The following is a 16,399-nucleotide window of genomic DNA, read 5'->3' as shown; positions in this document are numbered from 1 at the left end:
CCAGAGGACTGGACGTAGGGGGAAGGGGCAGGCGGCTCGGGCCTCGCCAGACTCGAGGGAAGCCAGGCTTCCCCTGCAGCCACGGGAAGATGTTTCAAGGGCTTCAGCCTTTATTCAAAGAGCCACGAGCAGCCCCTGGAACCTTGTGGACGGAAGGGCGGAGTGGCGGAGGTGCTGGCGGCAGAGTGGACAGTGGGGTGCCCGGGGGCGGGCTGGGGTGGGAGGCCATAAAGACCAGACTTGGGACTAGGGTGGAGACAGTGGAGAGAGAGAGTTTATTTAGGGGGTGAGTGTCTCTGCGCGGGCACGGACTGGGGCGGGGGTGAGAGGTGAGGGAGAGGGCTATTTGCTTTGGGGACGTATTAGGACAAGCTTTACACCGAGAGGGTGCGGGTGGCTGGATACCTTGGCCCCTGCCCGGGACCTGAAGGTGGGCCAAATCACTGTCAGCACTCGTCACTGGCTGTCAGGAGGTTCTAGCTGGGACTCTCAGAGCCTAGCTCCAGACTCCCCTATACTGAACATGGCCACATGTGCTTCCATAGGGGACTGAAGGGCTGTCTGGGGGTCCTAGGAGATCATGCCCTCATTAGTCAGATAGGTGAACTGAGGCCCTAAGGTAGGAAAGAGGCTTCTGTGCTGGGGGACGGGGTGGGGGTGGGGTAGGCAAGAAAGGCATGGCACATCAGAAGCAAAGTTGGGCCCAGAACCCAGGCCTCAGGCTTCCACCCCACAGGCCCTATGTCACAGAACTGGAACCTTGTGGGTGAGGTGGCGGTGACAGCTCAAACAGAATGCCGGGTTGCTTGACGGAAGCAGGGCTTGGAAAGAGCAGGCGGCCCCCACCCGGGAACAAAGCAGGGGCTGGAGCCTGAGCCCTGGCCTGTCGCTGCCCCGCATTCCGACTGTGGGTCAGGCTCCTTCCTGTTTGGGCCTCGGTATCACTGTGTGCTCAGGAAGGCTCATGGCCCCGCTGACTTCTGAGTCGATGGCCAGCTGCGTGCTGGCCCTGGGGCTCTAGCTGGGAGGCAACAAAGTGCAAGTCGCAGTGAATTCTGGTGCTGGACTGAGGGCCACCCCTGCTCCCCACTGAAACGCCGCAGCAGGAGGGCTGTGTCTGCAGAGAAGGGTAACACTCCAGAACCTCTCAAACGCACCGTCGACACGTGCAGCACACGAGAAGAATTACTAGTCGTGAAAATGATCAGGAAAAAGTGATCAAGTACCAAAACGAAGCGCTTAACAGAAGCCGCCCTATGTAAAAATCTGAGCGAACAGACAGGACTTCACAATAACTATGACTAACGTGTTAAAGAAATAGCGGGGACAATGCATAAAGTGGACGCAGCCTTTCGCTGGAGAAAGACAACCTGAAGGAACCCAGTGAACCCTTCAGAACCTCGGTATACGACACTGGACTGCGGGGCAGCTGCACGGGTTCAACAAGAGACCGGAAACGGCAGAAGCTGGGGATGCTGAATCTGAGTATATTAAAAAAACATAAAAAACTATTAAAAAAACATAAAAACTCACATCCAGAAAAAAAAAAAAAGGAGGAGGACGAGGATACGGGACAGAATAAGGTGTAAGAGAGAGGAGCTGGGATCGCAAGCGGACCCTCGGCAGCTCGACCTTGAAAATGAAAGACGGGACAGAAGCGATGAGGAATCATGGCCAATAACTTTCCAAATCTAATGAAAAACATCAACCCACAAATTCAAGAGACGCAGAGAAGCCCACGCAGGATGGCGAGGAAGATCCCGCAGAGGCTCCCTGCAGCCAGACCACAGAGAACAGAGGGCCGTCCGCTGCCCGGAGGCTCTGCCAGGCTCGCGAGGCCCGGCCCTCTGGAAGGGGAGTTGCCTGATGCCTTCGATGACAAAATGAAGCACGTTTCCCACTGGCGAACTGGCTCACTGTGGGGAAAGGCCATCCTGTGACTTGGGAAGGAAGAAGGCACAGTCACCGCCCTCCCTAATGCACACCGTTAGCCAAGCGTGTCCAGTGAGGGAGCCTGGCCTCACCTGCCGGATGCCCGGGGAAGCCCGTGGGCCCGGGCGTGGCCGGCCCGAGGCGGTGGGGCACACCCCGAGCATCTCAGTCCTTCCTCGGCTGGTCTGTGGAGAGCGCGTCAGGGCCTGGGCCTCATCAGTGCACGCTCGGGCCAGAAGCTCGACGGCATCTGATGCGACAGCAACGGCTCCGCCACCCAGAGCGCCGTCTGCACGGACGGCCCTGCCGCGCGCGACCCCGTCTGCTGGTGGACGGCGCCCGGCGTCTCCTTCCATTAGCTTCGCCATCGCTGGGAACAACAGAAACCAGGAGACGGTTGCAAACTAATGACTTAGGAGCAGGGTGGAGCTGAATCGGACCCTGGCTCCTTTCCGTCACTGTGATAACGACTGGTAGCTGGCCATAAACTTAAATTACGGCAAAAGAATAACAGAAGTTATTCCTCTGAAGGCTAAATAGGCTCGTCACGAAAGCTGTTGACTGTTTTACAAAGCACTTCCGTGTTTGGAAAAAAAACACTTCATCTATGATCACGCCACCCTGAACACGCCCGATCCCGTCTGATCTCGGAAGCCAAGCAGGGTCGGCCCGGTTAGTACTCGGATGGGAGACCACCTGGGAAGACCAGGCGCTGCAGGCGTAAAAAATAAAAAATAAGGGATCGTGAGCTGACAAGGTCCTTGCAGTCTGTGAGCTCTACCAAGGGTTGCCTCACCCAAAAACAAACAAAAAACGCACTTCACGTCCCGCAGTGGAGATCTCAAATGACCCAGGCCAGAAAGGCTACTGTGCTGAGCTGGGGGCTGTGGCCTCTGTTGGAAACGGGGGTGCTCTGGAATGGGCAAGAGGCTCCCTGACAAGCAGGCTGTGACCCCTGTGCCACAGAGGCTGGCGTGGGTGGAGGGAGAGGAACAGGACCCCCACCTGCCCCCACCAGAGAGGCTCATAGCTTGGGGTCAAGATGACCACCTTGTTGCCTCAGGAAGCAGGCCGGGAGGCTGGCACTCGTCCAGGGACGGTCGACAAGTGTGACTGTGTCTCTTGCCATATGGGAGGGGGAGAGGGCAGGGACTGTCGTGAGCCCCGCGGCCTCGTTCCATGGATCAGGTAATGGTGCAGGTGACGGTTTTCTTCTTGGTCACACAGGGCACTGCTGTTAGCATCTAGTACCTCGGCTGTGACTGTGCAGCTTTGTCCCGCCTATGAAATGGGGGCAGAAGCAATACCCCCATTTCAGGCCCTGCCAACAAAAACCTGCGCACAAATCTCTACCCCTTTCCACCTCCTGGCTGAAGGGGGACACACCAAGCACTTGGAAATGGCAGAAGCCACAGAGCACGAGGAGCCTGGAGACCAGAGCGACCACGTGGAGCGGGTCCCCTCGCCTGCCACCCCCTGCCATCCACACTGGGCTGAGACGGAAGCGACACACACTCTTCTACATCAGGCCACTGAGATCTCTGCGTTTGCTGGATGATGCCACTCGCGTTGCTCACCGAACAGTGACTTGCACAGGTGGCCCATCCCTGGGAGAGGTGGGCCCCGAGGCCCCGGGCTCCAGCCCCAGCCCACCCTGGCGATGCACAGCACGCTGGGCAAGCAGCGGCCTCTCTCGGCCTCGGTCTGTCCACCGCTACAGGGGTTAATAACGCCGAGCCTGCCAACCTCTGCCGTCCGAGTTGAAAGAGTGAGCGTAGGTGACGGTGTGTGTGTCAGTGGCCACCAACACAGTGTTTTCACTCTCTCCACGCTGGCCAAGGGACTCGAGTGAGACAGACTCCACGCACATATAGATGTGTGTGTAGACACAGGTAGACCGACGTCGCTCAGCGGAAGCCGCTCCTCACGGCACCCTCGTGATGCCAGCCTTGACTCCCCCATCTTCCCAGGAGGACCTGAGGCCCAGAGCTTAGGGGGAGAGCGCTGGCTGCTGGTGGAGCTGAGGGTGGGGATGCGATCCTGCCAGCTGGACCCCCGTGGAAGGAGCCCCCTCCCATCCCGCCGGGCTGCACGCACGGGACTCCTCTGTCAGGGACCACGCCCCCAAGGTCCACGGTCACCCTTGGGGACTCGGAAGGTCCTACTGGCCTTCTGGCAGGGCGGGCCCTGAGTCGGCCTAGATTAAGCCCCGTGCCCAGGGCCCTCAGGGAGAACGCTGCTGAGGGAGGGCCGCAGTGCCCTCTGTCCCTCCCACACGGCCGACAGGGAAGAGAAACAAGCCCCAACCGTGGGCCAGGTGCCACTGGCATTGTGGGCCGATGGCTGCCGCAAGGCTTCCAGGGCAAAGAGCAGTTACAGTGGGGACTTTAGAGCATGTTTCAGGACTGGAGCGAGAGGCTGGGCCCAGACGCACGTGAAACCTCAGAGGTCATCTCGCGAGAGGAGGTGGAAGAATCTGCCATCGCACGGACTCAGCCGCTGCGTCTAAAACAGCTCTGACTTCTAGCACAGCCAGGACAGAGAAGAAAGTCCCCACCCTCTGCAGGGCACTAACCAGCACCCGCCTCTGGAACCGTCGGTGCACCAGTGAGATTCATGCCTCAGAAGGTTCTGGCTGGGATCCAGGCAGACAGCGAGCTAAAAGTGCGTGGGAAGGAGCTCCCAGCTGAAGGGCTGTGGGAAGCGGGGGCCTGAGGCCGGCCCCTCTTCCATCGCTGGACTGTGCTGTCTTGGATGCCGGCTGCAGGCCAGCCAGGGCTCAGGAATGGTCGGACGGCCGACAGCGTCCTCCTCCCCACGGGCCCCGTGAAGCTCACCTTTCCAGAAGGAATCTAAGGATGAGGTGAGCCCGGGGCTCAAAAGAGATGATGAGAAGGAGGGAAGCAGCGGGTCCTGTGCCCATCAGACCAGAGGCCAGTCTGGGCCAGGGACATGCACTGGAAGGAGCCACCTGAGACCAAGTCTCCCCCTCCGGGGGCCTCAGACTCTGCCACCCACCAAAGCCAGGATGAGCGCGATGCCCTCCAAGGGCCTTCCGCTTGTAACATGAGGCGCTTCTGGGGCATCTGGGGCGCGGCCTGTGTTCGTGAGCAGCCATGTGGCAAAGACGACAGAAGGCACGAGATACTGATGTGTGAGCCTGGCAGACCACGTCGCCCAAGTCTCCAGGGGCACAGGACGAAGCGATTTCAGCTTTCTTAGAAAGCTGAGTGAAAAGGAGTATCTTTACGGTGGACAGATGTGACAAACCGACCTCAGCCAGGTGATCGAGGTCCAGATCAACAGTGACGCCACGCCGACGCTGTGCGCCCGGGTGTGACTGATGAGAAGGGCGTCCACCTGTGGGCTCCCGCCCCCAGCCCCGACTGCACCCTAACCACGAGAATGTCAGAGAAACCCCGGCACAGGGGCGGCCTGCGAACCCCCCAGGGTCATCGGGAACAGGGGTGGGCTGAGGACCTGCAGGATCGAGAGGAGCCTAAGGGGACGTGGAAGCCAAACGGGACGTGGCATCCTCGGTGGCATCGAGGACAGATACAGGACACAGGTAAACACGAGGGAGCCCTGAACAAGGCACGGTTCAGGAATAACACAGCGACCTCCGCTCACTGTGACGGTAGCCGCGCCAGCGAAGGCGTCTTCACGATCTTTCTATCCACCTAAAACTGTCCTGAAATACAGTTGATTTTTAAAGAGAGCTAAGAGGAGGGAAGTGTCGGCAAATATTCACACGGACACGTCCCAGGGGGAGAGCGCGGCGGACGCGGAGGGGGCGTTCCTCGTCCCCGGGCTCCTACACACGCCACTGGAGACCCACGGCACAGGGCGTGAGGCTGGGGGCCAGGCCGACCATCCGGAGCATCGGTGCCACGCACGCAGCAGCCCAGGGGCAAGGGACCTGGCCGCCACGTGCACTCCACCCCCCCACACACACCTTCCCACCTGCTGGGGGTGCATCCCCTCTGTGGTCCCGCCCCACATGCCTGGCAGCAGAGCGTCCCCTGCACACAAGGCGCCGTCCACAGAGCAGCGCCAGTCACCTCCCCTGAGCCCCTACAGAAGACCCTGGCCCCAGTCGCATCTCACAGATGAAGGAACTGAGGGCGGACGAGGGGCGTGACTTGGCTGGGGCCCTGGGCATGGAGCAGGACACCGGGCCCCGAGCCCCGGACAGGCCGTCTTCCTGGCCCAGCTGCCTGGCCCACTGGACTGCCCAGCTCGGCCGCGCAGGGCCCGTCACCTGTCTGCGTCTTTGGCAGTTCCTGGAGGGCTCAGGGCACAGCGGCACCTCCTGGACTGTCTGGAGAGCCTGGACGGTGACGGGCCCGGCAGCCGCCGCGGACAGAATTCAACCCCTGCTTCAGAGACCACTGTACCAAGAAGACTCACGACCTGCGCTGGCGCCTTGGCTGGTTCAGGCTGGAGGGCTGACCTGTCGCCAGGCTGCAGTGAGAGAACCTTGGCCTGGGAGTCGGGGCGAGGTCAGGCCCGGCCGGACGAGGCACGAGGGGCCTGAGAGACGCCTTCCCCCTTGAGGCCTCGATTCCCCTTGCCTCCCTCAGGGGCTGGACATGCTCTCTGACCTCGTTAGGCACCACCAGTTTCCTCAGCCCCGGACAGAAGTGGACAGACGTGGACAGAACCAGAGTTGTCACGCCTTACCCCTTGTTCCTGGCAGATCTGCGTCAGCCTCTCCAGCTGCTCGTCTTGGATGACCTTGGCCTTCTCGTACTGCTGGATGGCCATTTCCATCTCCACCTTCACAGGCAGGACGTACGCTGGAAGACAAGACAGCCCCGTGAAGGCCCGGGCGGTGCACGGCTCGGCCTGGGGAGGGGCCGGTCCCGGCCTTCAGCCAGCAGCAGGTCAGGCCCAGGCACAGCTCCTGGACGGTCTGGGGGCAGGGGTCGGGGGACGTCCAGGTGCCTGAGAGCATCCAGAAAGGGCGCGAGGGCTGGACCCCTCCCCTACAGTGAGGACCTCCGTCTCCCTCCCTGCCCGGTGACGGCCCTAAGTCTTGGCTGTGTGCATGGAAAAGGACGGCGTCTTCCAGTCCTGCTGCAGCCACGAGACCACGCTCTGGACACTGGGACGCAAGGGCAGGCGTCGGGCGGAAGCTTCGGGACCCTTCCTCAGAAGGTGGCCAGGGCTGGGGAGGGCGCGGAAGCTCGCTGCCCACGGGAGGAGGGTTGCGGCGCCACTGTGGGAAAAAGGCTGGCAGTTTTTCAAAACGCTAGACAAAGAGTGACCACACGGCCCAGCAAGTCCACAGGCACCTCGGGGAAACAGAACCGCGTCCACAGAAAAACCTGGGCCTGCACGTTCACAGCAGCCCCTGTGGAAACCACCTAAACGCCCGTCCACTGACAACCAACAGAATGCGGCGTGTCTACGCAACGCATACCATTCCGCAGTCACGAGCAATAAGCGCCGACACACACCACGACACGAGCGACCCTGGACACCTCGTGCCTGCCGAGGAAGCCAGACACAGCGACCGCAGGCCACGAGGCGGCGCCCACAGGGAACGTCGGGAGTTGCCAACCTCTCAAGACACAGAGCACACCGGCGGCGGCCCAGGGCTGAGCAGGCCGTGGGGGGCCCCGGCTCACGGGGAGGGCCTTTTCCTTCGGAACGCTATAAATGCTGTAAGCTCGGATGCTGCTGACGTTCGCACAACTGCACGATCATACTGAAGCCACGGAACTGCACTTTGAATGGGTGAGTTTTGCGGTACGTGAACCACGTCTGAAGACATGGCTTTCCTGTGGCCTCCGTGTCTCCTTCCTTCCCTCTTCTTTCTGGCCCCAGTGAGGACGTGACGGCTGGCTCTGGAGCCACCTGCTAGAACTGCGGGGTGACTGCTGAGCAGGCTTTGTGCCACAGAGCAACGGCAGGGGTCTGGGACCCTGACCACGGAGTGCCGCATGGGCCTGGACCGTCGCCGGCGGACTGGCGCGGGGGAGAAGCCAGCCTCCGCGGTGCCGGGCCTCTCGGCCCTGCTACAACTCGCACACACGCCGGGGCCAGAGAAGCGACTCTGCCCTGCAGGCTGCACGCTCTCCCGGCCAGCGAGGCCCCGTCCCCGCCGCTGGGAAGTCCTCTGGGCTCGTCGGAAGCCTTGGTACCAACTCCTGCCCCAACCCCGGCCTCTGCCCTCCACTCTGCTCTCACCTCCCAGAACCCGCCTCCGGGCCCTGCAGAAACCGCGGGCACGCACACCTCCCGCAGTGCGCCTCTCCCAGGCTCTGTGTCCCCCCGCGGCCCCTCAACCCCCAGCCGCCCGACTGCCACCTGTGCCCTGGCTGCTGCACGGATCGTGAAGTGACGAGACATCGGGACTTCTCTGTTCGCTGCCAAACCTGAGGGCAGCCCACGTGTCCCCAAGACCCGTCTCTAGGCCCCACGCAGCCACCGCCTCCTCGGGTCTGAGCTGCAGTCAGCTCACGCCCAGGGCAGAGCGGCGGGTTAGCGCCCTCGCTTCCTGCAGTGCAGCCCCAGCGGGAGGCTGGCGTGCCGGGAGCAGGAGCAGCTGGGACGAGCTCCACGCGGGACTGTCCAGGCCCACCGAGCGGGGTGTGCAGCTGCAGAAGTAGGCGAGGAGGCGTGGTTTCTGCCCAGCGGGGTGGGCCCGCTGGAGGACAGGGCGCAGGACAGGGCCCTGCACAGATAGGGGTGGTCAACAGCTGGGCGGGCACTGGTGGCCTCTGGGGTCCCAGCGCCACCTCTGGCTCAGAGCCTGCTTTGCTGTATAACCATCAACCTTCTTGGTCTCAGTTTCTTCATCTGTCCAGTGAGAGGGATGGACTGGACGACCTCCCAGAGAATTCTGGCTTGGGCCTTCCAAAGCTGGGTCCAACCGCACCCCTGCGTAAGGAAGGCTCCAGACCAGAGGCTCCCTGACAGCACGCCAAACCCCAGTGTTTACAGGGTGTGACATGAGAGTGGGGACCAGGGGGAGGGTGCCCAGTCCTGGGGATCGGAGACCCCAGAGGCCATCCTTCCTGCCTTGTACCCACTGGGCAAATACTGTTGGGGTGTCCTCACGGCCAGTTTCTGTCCTTTGCGACCAAAATCCAGGGCTGCAGCGACGTCGCAGCCTCCGTGCTGCACAGGTGAGCTCGGTGTGATCGCAGCGACGGACTCCCCCAGTGCTCTGGAAACTGCTCCAGAGGCTGCAAGGTCCTTAGCGATGCCGTCGGGGGCAGGGGAGCAGGCAAAGAGGTGGGCTCTGGGCCCCTCACTCCACGTCAAAAACAGCTCTACTTTCTAGTTATTTCAATCCATTTTTCACACAGATAAATATCTGCATAAGATTTTGCAGAAGGGCTTTGCTACTAAAAAAAAAAAAACCCACAAAATCAAAAAATAAAAACCGAAAATACTTGGGAACCGTCGTCTAAACGACCTCCCTGTCGTGCCTTGTCCCTCCATGGCCCCCTGGCCTCTGGCCTCCTAGGTCCTAAGAGGTGGACCAGCCTGTCCGCGGGTGGCTCTGTACCACCCGGTACCCCACACTGCTCCTCGGAGACAAGCTTTCTCGTTTCCTCTGAGGAGCACACTCTGGTCTGTCACCACCTTCCGGAAACGTGAGCCAGCGGCCAAGGCCCAGCTCTCCAGGTGAGACCGGAGCAGCGGGCGGCCTCTGCCCGAGGCAGCACAGGCAACAAAGGGCAGAGCCCTGACGGTGGGTCCCAGGGGCGGGAGCAGCTGTCACTGGAGCTGATGGGAGCTGGAGCTGAAACCAAGCACTGCACTGACGCTGGCTGTCTGCAGGCCGGCAGGTCTGCAGGACGCCCAGCTCGTCCTCGGTGGACACGGAAAAGAGACAGACCCTGCAGGGAGCAACGCCTTGGCCGGGGACCTGGACGAAGTCAGTGGGGCAGGGCAGACGTGCGGCGGGTCTTCCACACGCCAGGCCCTGCCATCAGCTCTCAGGTGAAGGGCCGCCATCCAGGCAAACAGTAAAGTTGCGTCAGATGAGGACGTGACCTCTGAACGCAAGCGTCTGCGTGTGGCTCTGGGCCGCGTGTGAGCTGCTTCTGAACACCTGTCACTGAAGGAGCAGCCCGAGCCTCCCCCGCCAGCTCCGACGCGGCCCGGGCGACCTCTCGCCTGCTGTGTCGCAGGGCCTCTCTCCCCTCGGCTGAGAGCTCCGGTTTCCGGAGCAGCCACCTGTCACCCCGCCGGCCCTGCTGACCCCTTTCAGGCCACTCACCATCAATGACCCTCTTCACCCGCCAGATCCGCAGCATGATGATGAGGCTGATGGCGTCCCAGGGGCTCCGGGGCCCGTTGGCCACAGTGGATGCCACCATCGGGGCCACAGACAGGATGATCACCGCCCCGTCAAACACCTGGCAGAGGAGGCGACTTCAGTGCCCTGGGTCGTCCTGAACGTCCCCAACCAGAGACCAGGCCAGGCCAAGGGGCTGCTTCTGGTCCACTCCTCCTCCTGTCCACCCATCGGAGGCCCCCACCCGCTGCCCCTCAGCCTTCCTGAGCTCCTCGGAGCCACACCCCCAAGCACTCTGCTCCACATTGTGCCCCATCTCAGGATGGGCCCGCAGTCACACTGAAACCCTCACATCAGTGGGGCTGAAGGCAGCACCCTCCTCCTGGGCAGCAGGTGCCCAGAGCCCACCTCCCGTCTCGATCCGCAGGGAGGCGGGGTGAGAGGGAGCGGCGCAGCCTCTGTGGTTCAGCCCTGACCTGCCACCTGCTGCTCCAGCCTGGCCTTGCCTGAGACCTGCGCAGGCCCGGCCCTCTGTCTACTCCCAGTTAAAGGGGCTAAAAGTGGGTGGGAGCTGAGTGGGGAGTGGGCAGTGGAGACGCCTTGCGCTGTGTGACAGCCGCACCCCTACCTAGAGCACCCGTCCACCCCCGTTCAGGAGGCAGAGCAGCCGGCTCGCTCTGAGACCCCAGGCTGAGCAGCGCCTCTGCCGTGTCGGCTCAGCTCTCGAACCGTGGGGCCACTTCAGGGCGGACTCACGTGTTTCAAAACATCTGAAAGCTTTGTGAAGGGACCAAAAATAAGCGAGAAGTCTGCAGAACCTCACTGGGAACTAGACGTCCCTTTGCTGGGCACTTTCTCAATCTGCCGCCCACCGCCCTCCGGAGACCCCTGCATTGACTGTGGGGGCAGCACCCCAGCACCAGCTCCCAGCCCAGGACGGACGGGACGGTGACGGCTCCCGGCATCTGGGGTAGCTGGCTTTGGGGGTGGGCGCTGCTCCTTACCTCTATTTTGTTCTCGATGTAATCCCAGATCCCGAGCACCACAATCCGGAGAACGGTCTGAGGAGAGGAAGCGAGACAGGAAGTTCTGGTCACTGCCCCCGGAACCCAGGAACACGGTCCAGGCCCCCTGGAACGATGCTCGGAGCCGGCCTCCCTCTCCAGGGTCATCTCCTGCACCCATCGCACCATGGACCACTTGCAAACACAAACACGCAAGCCCTTGCTGCTCGGGCCTGGACTTGGCTCGCTGCGGCCTGCCCAAGACTCCCTCCCCCATCTCTTCCTATACAACAGCCGGGGCTCGGGCACGGCCACCCAGCTGGACACGCTACTTCCCAGACTCCCCTGCGGCCAGCAGTGGCCACGCAACCCCATTCGGGCCAAGGCCTGAGCAGAAGCCCCATGCACAGCTTCTGGGCTGTGTGAGTCAGGGGTCAGGCCCCCTTCCTCCTTTCCTCCCCCAAGCCCGAGGCTGTGGGGGGTGGAGCCGTGCTGGCGAGCTGTCTCCCGTGAGGGAGACGGGGTGGCAAGACAGGAGGATGCCAGCCCCACCGGCCACCAGCCACCACGTCAGCGTTGCCTGTGTGCAGAGCCAGGCCTTCGAGGAGGCAGGGTGAAGCCTGCCTGGTGCTGTGCAGTGTGCTCGTTACGGCGACTCGGCCGGTGGGCTGACCAGCACGGCCCTTTCCCCTCTCTCTACCCTCCCTGTCCTCTGCCCTCGGCTCCGACGTCGCCCCCGTGAAGCTCTCCCACAAGTCCCGGGCTCAGTGCCTCTTCCCTTGGAGCTCCTACGGCCCCTGGAACGTCACCCCCTCTCCAGCACTCCACTGAACCTGTGCTGACTACGTGCCTGACCCCCTTGAAGGCTCAGGAGACACTGTCTAACCCCTCTCCTTTGCCCTGGCGCGGGCAGAGGACAGACGCCGTGAGGTTCACGGTGAAGCACGCGTGAATGGCCAACCCTTAACACCCTGGGCAAGTCACTCCAATGCCGCTGCCCCAGGCAGGGTGTCCTGGCGCCCTGCCTGGGACCAAGACGAGTCACTCACAGTCATCCACTGTCAAGGACAGGTCTGAATCCCTCACGTTAAAGCTGGGGCAGCAGAGGCACACAGACGGACAGTGACTCGCCTAAGGCCACAAAGCGAGTCAGTGGCCAAACTGGCGTTCTCGTCAGACACTGAGGGGACACAGATGCACCCTCAACTCTCAGAGAACAAAGCACATCACCACCCTCGTGCCTGTCTGATGATGGAGCTCACCAGGGACCCCCAGGAGGAGCAGCAGGCAGGAGAGGAGCCCCTCGTGGACCCAAAATCTTGGGGTGGCTGCGGATGCGGGAAAACAAGGCCCTGGCCCAGTGTGGTTTGGCAATGGCCCTCGCTGGGCGCACGGCCCAGCTAACAGCGCCCGGGCTCCCTCAAGACCCAGGGCAGCTCTGGGAGGCCGTGTCAGGGAGGAAGTAGCCCTCACAGCTGCCGTTAAAAGGAGCCTGGGTCCCCTGACCCCTGGCCCTTCTCCCGAGAGGAGCCCCGTCACTGTGAGCAGCACACAGGCCCTCTGGGGGGCGCAGGGTGGGGGGACCTCTCCAAGCCTGCTCGGGTCCCGGGGTCCCGGGCACCTGAGACGCGGAGAAGCCGGCTGCCTCGTCAGGAGAGCCCCAGCCCCTCGGCTCACACAGGGCAGGGTGCGCCGGGCGGGGACTCCCGTCACCCCCCGTTACTGCTGCACCCCACCCTCATGGTCTTCGACAAGGTCCCTAATCCTGGGTGCAGCCATTCTCCCCAGCCCCCCGCTCTCCCCTCTGCCCCTCCCCAGCTGGGTGGGAGCAGGAGCAGGTGTGGGTCTGAGGCTGACGTCCGTCTGCACAGGGCTCGTCTGTGCAGGTGGCTCGTCTCAGGCAGTGGCAGGGAGGGAAGGGCAAGTTAACGTCGGGTGGTCAATTCTGAAAAGCCAATAGAACCGAAGTACAGGGACGGAGGGAAGAGCCACAGCACCTGGTTAGACATCCCCATTGGCAGCCGCAGACACGTGGCACATGTTCCAAGGTCTGCGTCCAGGGGACATCTGGCCACGGCCCAGGTGTTGGTAGAGGGGAACGGCGGGGAGGGGCAGAGGGGCCAGGGCATGCAGGGCCCTTAAAGGGGTGGCAGGCTGGGAGGGGGCTCTGTCCTGGAGGCCGAGGCAGCTTCGGGGCGATGGTCTCAGCGAGCTGCTTGGGACGTTCCCGGGACCTGCCCCTCGGTCTGAGCCTCGGCCCAGGCTCGTCAGCTGACTCCACAGGCCACAGGGGCCGCGGCCGAATGCTCTGTGCCTCCTGCTCCCCACGCAGGGTCCTGGACTGACGCGCCGGGCTCCACGACCGCATCACAAAAGGTGTCTACCCCACACCTCCGCCCACATCACCGCTCTCCAGAGTGTCTCCCACTCTGCTCTGGGACCCGGGGCCCGTCCCTCGGGGTGGCGGACCCCTGCTGCTGTGAGCTGTGTGCGTGTGCACGCCCCTCCCCAGTGTGCTCTGCCTTTCTCCTGTGCTTGCTGACTGCACTGAGAGGCCCCTGGTGTCCGGGGTGGGCTAACGTGGGCCCGTGGCCATGGGGGTAGGGGGCATGGGTACAGAGGGGCAGTGGCCAGCTGACTTGGGCCAGCTGCCCGCTCTGTTAGGAAGAATGGGATTTCCATATAAACTCCAGACAGCATGAAGTCCAGTCTTCCCACCTTCCCCAGGAGACCTGCTGCAGCAGCCCCCCGAAACGCAGGCCAGGGTGTCACGGTGACAGCTGGGAACTGCTCAGAAGTGTCCCTCGCCCCATGCAAAGGCAGAAGGATGTGCCAGGATTCTGGTCTCCACGCTCGTCAGTCCCATGAGGTTCTCTGCTCCCACTAAAACCCAGCACCCGGGAGCTGTTCCCTCTGACCTCACAGGAAGCATATGGACGTGGCCTGACCAACCAGCTAGCGACGGTGAAGGGCACCCACACTCCCCGATCGCCCACTGCAGACACATGTCCCTCTGCTCGCACGGAAGGGGCATAGCTCTCAGCCTAGCCAGACCCCGGACACCCCGCAGCACCAAGTCCACTGCCCAGCCCTGCAATTACCTTTTCCGCCCGGAGGGAGGCCACGGTGCACCCAGCACCACGGCAACAGTGCCCTCACTGTTCTCCCCACCTCCAGGCCCCGGCCCCTCACTGACCACACGAACGACTGGCTCTCCCGCGACGCACAGTCTCGCCTGCACGACGGCATCGCCCACCCTTCACCTGGACACCACCTGCTCATCCTCTGGGACAGCTCGGGGCCACCTGCCGGGGCCCAGCCTCCCTGGTGGGTCACAGCTGCTCCCCACTGCATCTCAAGCACGAAACTCGGCTCCCTGTTTTGCGTTTCCCTTGCTGCAGCCTCGAGGGCGCACGGAAGGCCTGACACCCACAAATGTCTAGACGATAAAGCGTGGTCTCTCCGGACAGGACCCCAGGACCCAGTCTTTACTCACCTCTGAGAAGAACACGGAGAGGATGGCCAGACTGATCCAGTGAATTACACCAGCAAACTGGAACGCGCTGGAAACTGAAACACACAGTAATGGGGGCCGCTTTCAGGAGCAAGGACTCGAGTGCATCGGTCGAGGGGCTCCCCAGCCTGGGACACAGGGGCTCGTGTGGACGTTTCGATCTGGATGACTCGGGCCAGAGGACTCGCACGGCGGCTCTAAGTGGCACGTGCGACGGCGGTGAGGGGGACGCCGTCCTCTCCCTGGCCAGCCCCCCACCTCCGCCGGCCGCCGCTCTGAGTCCTAGCTCTGCCCCTCGGCCTGACGGGCTCTGCGTCCTGGGAAAACGGCAGAGGGGCCCACGGGAGGCACCGTGGCTTCTGCGCCCGGACGGGCAGCACGTCAGGTCCAGATGAGCTGCCGCAAGTCCCCACCACGGTTCGTCCCCCGGTGCCCTGCATGCTGGTGGGGCCACGGCAAGCTCACTGCGACCTTTCACTCTGAACAGTGAGAGGAGAGGCGGCAGTGGCAGCCAGGGTGTCTCAGAAAGCAGGCAGAAGGGAGGACTGGAAGGAGGAGCTGACGGTTGGGGACACCGGCCTCTTGAAAGTGGCACAGTGAGCAGCTGGGGTCTGCTGTGTTTCTCGGTTGTTGCACTGGCCTTCCAGACACCAGAGTGTCTGCGGGGAAGAGTGGTCGGCCACGGACGGCTGCCACCCACCTGCCACCGAGCAGCCCTTGGGGTGGACGCATTGGTCTGGAAGGCCCGTTTACACACAGGAGCCACGGCCAGCGCCTTGCCCGGGGAGGGCCCGAGGCTCAAGGCAAGGGCCAGGTGGGCTTTGAGAGAGGACAGGCCTAAAAGAAATAGCGCAGGGCACCCTAGGGCAGAGGGGCCCACACGGGCTGCAGGGCTGCTGCAGAGAACACGCCAGCCTGGCCCGGCCTGGCCCAGCACGCAGCTCGAAGTCCCCTGGGGGCCAGAAAAACGCCGGGAGCCGGGAGGGCAGTCTGGCCCTGGGGAGCGGAAAGCAGGCCCCGGAGTGTGCTCGGGGAGAAGGGGCGGTGCACGCTCCCGGTGGGGGCTTCTGGCCCCTGGCATGGGGCTGACGTGACCCTTGAAGATGAGCCAGGAACTGCCATGACCCCTCCCATGCCAGCCACATGAATACCAGTGGCAACCGAGAGGCCTAGTCCCACGTGACTCCCAGGTGGTTCTGAAAGTATAAGCTCTCTCATTATTTCACAAATGAATTCCTGTGCCTTTTTTTACGGTTTGCTTTCAAAGAGCCATAAATCTCATTGTGCGTTTTATGGAATTTAAGATGCCTTTTATGAGCTGCTATTGGATCTCCCAACAAAATCGATCTCCTGGATACTTAATTTTAAGCAACATTCCTGTGTCAGCCAGGTTCTCGGTCCCACTCAACACCTGTCGCAGCCGGAGAACTGAGTGCCCGGGCGTACCCAAGGGAAGGACGGCCTCCGTCACGGTCAGACTCAGAAAAAGCAGCCGCGCAGGCGTGCGGGAGGGGAAGCACGCAGCGCGGTTTAACTGAAGACAGGCTGAGCGTAACCCGGTGCTGGGGACTTTATGCCCAAAGATGTTTTCACTGGAACCAAGGGGCCACCAGCTGCACACGATCCAGCGAGGCTGATCGGACAAAAGTCACTCTGTACTCCCATCATTCTTAGAGTTGGGACGCTGGTAGG

General features: G+C 62.5%; 1 protein-coding gene and 1 pseudogene across 1 annotated transcript in view; one reads left to right on the top strand and one right to left on the bottom strand.

Annotated features, from left to right (window-relative positions):
• TMEM266 (transmembrane protein 266) overlaps window positions 1-16,399 on the bottom strand; it is a 62,721-nt gene that overhangs the window by 12,336 nt on the left and 33,986 nt on the right. The window contains 3 exon segments of the mRNA XM_039858359.1: window positions 6,616-6,731; window positions 10,172-10,310; window positions 11,194-11,250. Coding sequence (XP_039714293.1) covers window positions 6,616-6,731; window positions 10,172-10,310; window positions 11,194-11,250 — 312 coding nt within the window.
• LOC120599437 (uncharacterized) lies at window positions 2,536-2,653 on the top strand (annotated as a pseudogene).

The sequence above is a fragment of the Pteropus medius genome, unplaced genomic scaffold, assembly GCF_902729225.1.
Source record: "Pteropus medius unplaced genomic scaffold, Ma_sr-lr_union100, whole genome shotgun sequence".
In the NCBI taxonomy this organism is placed as follows: domain Eukaryota; kingdom Metazoa; phylum Chordata; class Mammalia; order Chiroptera; family Pteropodidae; genus Pteropus; species Pteropus medius.
The sequence above is the reverse complement of the archived record's forward strand: the minus strand, read 5'-3'. Positions and strand labels throughout refer to the sequence as shown.